Below are 6000 nucleotides of genomic sequence, written 5' to 3'. Positions count from 1 at the left end.
CGGACGATCGGTTGGCCGATAATCGTTGCGTGTGTACGAGGCATTAGATAAAGAGTTTTAAACTTGACAGGTTTTATTGCGTTTTTTAGGAAGTAATGACTCAGCAAATACCTTCTATTTTAGGATGAACACATCATGCTTTATGATAGTTATAGTGCATAATGTTTTGGTTACCCTTAAGTCCACCTAAGGCCCCTTTCACACAGGTGATCCGATCCGATCCACCTGTCAGTTTTTCAGGCGGACCTGAGTGGATGCTCCATGCATATGGGTCAGCGGGTGTCAGCGGAGACATCTCCACTGACACCCGCTGCTCTCCGATTCGATCCTGTCCGTGAAATCCGGACGGATGGAAACCCTATTTTCCATCCGTCTGGAGGATCGGATCGGATGGGATCGGATGAGAACGGACAGACGGTCCGTTCTCATCGGATCTCCCCATTAAGGACAGCGGGAATCTGACAGCTCCATCTCTGCACACAGAGCGGAGACAGAGCTGTCATCCGCCTGCTCAGCGGGGTTCGGCGGATCGATCCCCCGCTGAGCAGAACGGACTCTGTGGGGCGGTGCGCCCGTGTGAAAGGGGCCTTATCTTAATCTAACCAATTTTACTGTGTTGTTGCTCCTCTTGCTCCTGCTTGTCATACCCAACACTGATGTCAGATAAGCTAGAAATGGCTATATGCAAAGCTGATCAATTCTTGTATGTTTAGGCTGCATGTATGCAATATATCAGCAATTTTGGGTGCACAGTTAGGCACAGGTAAAATTCTAAAATTTTAAAATGGCAATGCTATAATTTACCAATGGCATATTTCTTCTGTTCCAGAGGTAGATAGAATTCAGATATGTAAGAGAACAGGGGTGGAAACCACATTAAAAGATTGAATTGCAATTTAACTTCAACAGTACCCAAAATCCTTTATTTCTCTCTTGGGTCAGAATTTCAAGGTTTAACTACCTCCAATCTTATGATAATTATAATACTTCATTGATTCTGAGTGCTGCAACTTCCTAAAAGACCATTATGAAGGTATTGCTCTTTTGTAGCTGGATTCTTCAGGTATGTATTATAGATTATGGTGACAACATTATTTGATTTTGTATTATCCTCAGCAGCTGGGTAGATCTGAAATTCTGGTGCAGATGTCTAAACCCAGGGTACCCTGGGAGATATAAGGAGCCAGCCAATTTTTCAACCAACTATTAATCATGCAAAACTGAAATATCAGTGTTGTGTGGAATTAGTCTTTAAATAGCCATGCTGAGAAGAGGGCCTTTTTAGCATTATGGTAATGTTCCTCATGTTACTAATCTAATAGACTAAGAAAACACATTTAGCAAGCCCAGCATCAGATTTATATTTAAAAGATTATGTGGCCAGGATATTGACATTTAAAGATTAATTTAGCCACTTTGTAATATGTTCAGGAATATTAGTGGTTAAGTCCAAGGAGATGCATGCCCTGTCCTTTACTCTGTTATTTACATCTGACAGTTGGTAGCTCCATAGAACACACTCACAGGAGAGATGCTGTCTCATTCTGAGAGATGCTGTCTAATCATGCATTCTGTGTATGGGTTCACAAAAGACCCTGTAATTGGGCGGGGGGCGCACAACATCTGCAAGTAACTCTACAGCTAAAGGAGCTGAGACCAGAAGGTCCAGCTTTGAAGCTCTGGTAGTATGCAATAGCTTTACTCCTTAGAGCTCCAGAGCTCCATAAAACTGTCGGCTGCACATAAGATATAGGTCCTTGAGGTGACATGCATCTCGTTTGACTGAACTCATAAAAGGCCAGCATGTATAACAAAGAATTCCCTGAATTCACCCTTAAATATTTACATGTTCTTAACAAGCAAGAAATTATCCCACTGACTTCTTTAGCTGCAGGCGCATTTTAATAATTATTTTTCAAAGTTTTTGGCTAAAGGTTTCTTGGTTTAATTTTATTTTGTGCCCCTTTACAAAAAACAGACATTTGCCAAGTATGTCTGGATGCTTATCAGCAAATCTAAAGTATCCAGGGTTTATCAACACTTTAATGTTCCATTCAGACTTCTGCACTATCGTAGCTCACAACATCTGTTTAGTTGTTCTATTTAATGTGCACTATGCAACGCACATTAACGCACCACAACTGACCAGTTAAGTGTGAATGTGCTCTAAATGGCCTGACTTACCAAGTGATGAAATGTGCCTTTATTGACTTTAAACATCATACGATGTGCATAAGGGTCCTTTCACACGGGCTTTCCGCCCGGCGGACTCCCTTTTGCTCAGCAGGGATCAATCCGCCGATCCCCGCTAAGTAGGCGGATGATAGCTCTCTGTGCTAAGATGGACCTGTCAGATCCCCGCTCTCCTCTATGGGAGATCGGATGAAAAAGGACCGCCTGTCCGTTTTCATCCAATCTGATCCTCCAGATGGATGGAAAAAAGGATTTCCATCCATCTGGATTTCACGGACAAGATCGGATCAGACATGTCACCGCTGACATCTACTACTCCATAAGCCCCGTACACACGTACTGATCATCGGCCGAACGATCGGCCGTCTTTTGTCCAGGGCTGTCTTGTGTGCTGAAAACTGCAAAAGACTGCACACGAATTTTGTCGGCCAACAACAGCCAAATGCAGAAGTGATGTCATGTGATGGTTAACTTTCCTTGTCTTTTTTCTTTTCTGAGCATGCCCAGTCTTGCTAATCTGCTGTCTGTCGGCCGAAATCTGTACTGACTGGCGAACAATCGGCCGTTCTGGTGACGGCCAACAAAAATTTTAATGCCTGCACACCCAATTCTGTTCGGCCGAAAATGCGCTGCCGGCTGTCGGAAGCATCATACTAACAAGCCTACAATCGGCCGAACGGTCGTCGGCCGAATATTTACGGCCGACAATCGGTACGTGTGTACCGGGCTATAGGGATGCATGGAGCATCCCATCAGGTCCGCCTGGAAAACTGACAGGTAGACCTGATTGGAAATCCCGTGTAAATGGACCCTTAGAATTAACATGAAAAAGGACCCTTAGAATTAAAAAGGACCCTTAGTGTAAAAGGACCCTTAGAATTAAAATGAAACCTTTCAAAAGTAAAAAAAAAGTAGCTACCATTCCTGATCTTCCTTACACCCATTTTTTAAATACTTTTGGAGTCACTGACTTGTAACAAATATGCAGACAAAACCTTCAAACTTTAGATCAGGCATAGATGGCCACGGAATTGCATTTGCTGGTCATCATTTAATTATGTATACATTTGATAGATGGTATTAAGCAGGACTCTGGTTCCAGGGTTCATGACATGATGTCCTTGATATAGGCATTTCTCAATATCAAACATAGAACAAAGTAAGTTGCATGATTTTAGAAGTAGGAATGCTAAATAGATGGAACAAATGACTCTTATGAAGTAAGCTACACAAGCAGCGTGAAAATCTTGTAGCAATCTGTACCACATGACTAAAGCATTGTGCAATCATGCGTGATCAAACTTCGTGCCCCAGAGGATCAACCCGATGGCGAGGCAATCATCATTTTCAGGAGGAGGTCAATTCTGGCAAGGCTAAGTATTTGTTTCATATCCGCTTTCTTTTGAAATATCAAATGAAGAGCTTTATCAACATTTATGAGAGGATTATTTCTTTTTATTGGTTACTATGAGAAAGAAGACCAGGTCTAATTTTAGAGACTTTGCTAAATAAGTCCCTTTTGCTCTAGTTTTTTTGGTCTCTAATGAACATTTGCAATGCTCGTATTAATTTAATTTGCAGATTACATTCCCTTTCCCAAAGCATTTCCCACTACTATCCCTATAATGAACATGTTTTATCTTAATAAAGAAAAGATTTGCAAATAGAGGATGGTTCCCTTATGTCATTGGGGATACTCTTCCTGTTGTAAACACCACATTCCTGAACATAACCTTTTTTTTTTTTTTTTATTCCATTAAAGAGCCATAGTTTTTACCACAAATCTCCACTGCCCACCATAATTGACTGTAAGCATTAGTGAGGATCTCTTACTCAATACTTTTTTGTAGATATTCCTCTCATCTCATTGTTAAGTGTGTTATTTTCCATGCAACCTCTTGCTAGCATAAAGGAGGTCTTTTTATTCCTTGATGTTATTAAATTCCTTCTGACTTCATCTGTAGTAATTGAGTTTGGCAAATTGAAACATTTTAACGCTCCGCTGAGGATTTCAACCCAAACTCTGGTTACATCCGCCTGAGAAGTGTGGAAGCATCATCACTTACAGATCCAATCAGAAAAACTCGGACACATTCATATAGACAGGAATAGGCAACTCAGGGGACAGAATGTCCTAAAGTACCTAGAAATAGCTAAGACAGAAAAAAATAGAAATTGGAACGATAAACCACATCTATATGGAAAAAATAAAATAAAGGCACTGAAGATCTACTTTATTGTATTCTTAAAATCTGAAAGATCAGATAGATCACTATAGCACTGTAGGGCTTTGTGAGTTTAAAGCTTTAATAATATATGACTAATAGCTTGGAGAATTCTCTTTTGCATTTGTGAAAAGTGTTCAAGCTCCAAACGTTGTAAGACGTGTCTGCGATTAAGGCTCATTCTAGAAGCTTTTAACAAAAACTGGTCGCCAAGAGAAAAGGACACAGCTGGTTATAGCAGTCTTGCAGAATTTGTGTTGGTGGAAAGAAGTAGAAGAAGAGCTATGGGTTGTATCACCGACTTCTTTACCTATGAAACAACTAAGTCTGTGGTGGTTAAAAGCTGGACTATTGGAGTCATCAACAGAGCAGTGCAACTCCTAATTATTACCTACTTTGTATGGTGAGTACTTTTTTGTGTGTTTATTTTTTATGTGTTATGCTATATTTAGATAGCTTTAACTTAACTGCCTTTTTAAAATACTTATAAATTGTAAAATGCTGTAAATGACTGTAGATTGATTAGAAATTTCTGATTGGTTGTTTTGAGTTACTACTTGGTACATATCTTCAATTGCTATTTATCACCTCAGTTTGAAATGCGCAACAGGACGAGACGGGGCTACCCTCTCTCGCCCCTATTTTTTGGTCATGTCATTGGAACCACTATTAGCGATCATACAACATAGACATAAAGGGAGTGAAGGTGGGACAGGAGGAACATAAAGTCGCAGCATATGCAGATGATGTTCTTTTTTTTTTTTTATTACCGACCCTAGAATAACCCTCCCAAATGTTATCAAGGAGTTGAAGAGATATGGGAAAATATCAAATTTTAAGATAAACCCAGTAATGTCAGAAATCTTAAACATCAGATTAAATAAAAAAGAAGAGCAGGCATTACTGAGGGAATTCCCATTTACCTGGGTAAAATAAAAATTAAACTATCTAGGGATAAATTTAACCCAATTATTGGAAAACCTGTATCATGTTAATTATATACCTATGTCGCCCACTCTCTGTTTGGGGAGAATAAGAATAAATATATTTAAGATGATAATATTGCCTAAAATACTATACAGAGTTCAAATGTTACCAATTGCCATCTCACCGGCATATTTTAAAACAATAAAAACAATGATGCTGAATTTTATCTAGAAGGAGAAAAAGCCTCTAGAAGGAGAAAAAGAGTGCAATATGCGACTCTCAGTAGAGATAAATCCCAGGGGGGATTAGCAGCACCAGACATTAAAAGATATTACATGGCAGTTATAATTTCACGTATGATAGAGTGGACAAAAACAAATTAAGATAAAAGATGGGTTAAGATTGAAATCACACTAAGTGGAACACAACTAGATAAGAATATTAGGATGCCACCAAAATATGGGAAAATACATGAGGACACACACGAAATAACGAGAGTTGTATTTAGGATATGATTCACAGACAAGCCAAATGGGAATATAACTCTCCGTTATTATCGTTAGATGGCACAAAATACTTTGCACCTGGAAATGAAAAACAATGAAAAACAATTTTGTAATTGCAGTTAATAGACATAATACATAGAGGAAAGATT

General features: G+C 39.3%; 1 protein-coding gene across 1 annotated transcript in view; it reads left to right on the top strand.

Moving 5' to 3' along the window:
• Window positions 1–4702: 4702 nt before the first annotated feature.
• P2RX3 (purinergic receptor P2X 3) overlaps window positions 4703–6000 on the top strand; it is a gene marked incomplete at both ends in the record, with an annotated part of 285859 nt that continues 284561 nt past the window's right edge. Inside the window, one exon of the mRNA XM_082268304.1 lies at window positions 4703–4821. Coding sequence (XP_082124430.1) covers window positions 4703–4821 — 119 coding nt within the window. The remainder of the gene's footprint in view (window positions 4822–6000) is intronic.

The sequence above is a fragment of the Pelophylax lessonae genome (genome assembly GCF_965119305.1).
Source record: "Pelophylax lessonae genome assembly, chromosome: 9".
Lineage (NCBI taxonomy): Eukaryota > Metazoa > Chordata > Amphibia > Anura > Ranidae > Pelophylax > Pelophylax lessonae.
Note: the sequence above shows the minus strand (reverse complement) of the source record. Positions and strands in the feature narration are given on the sequence as shown.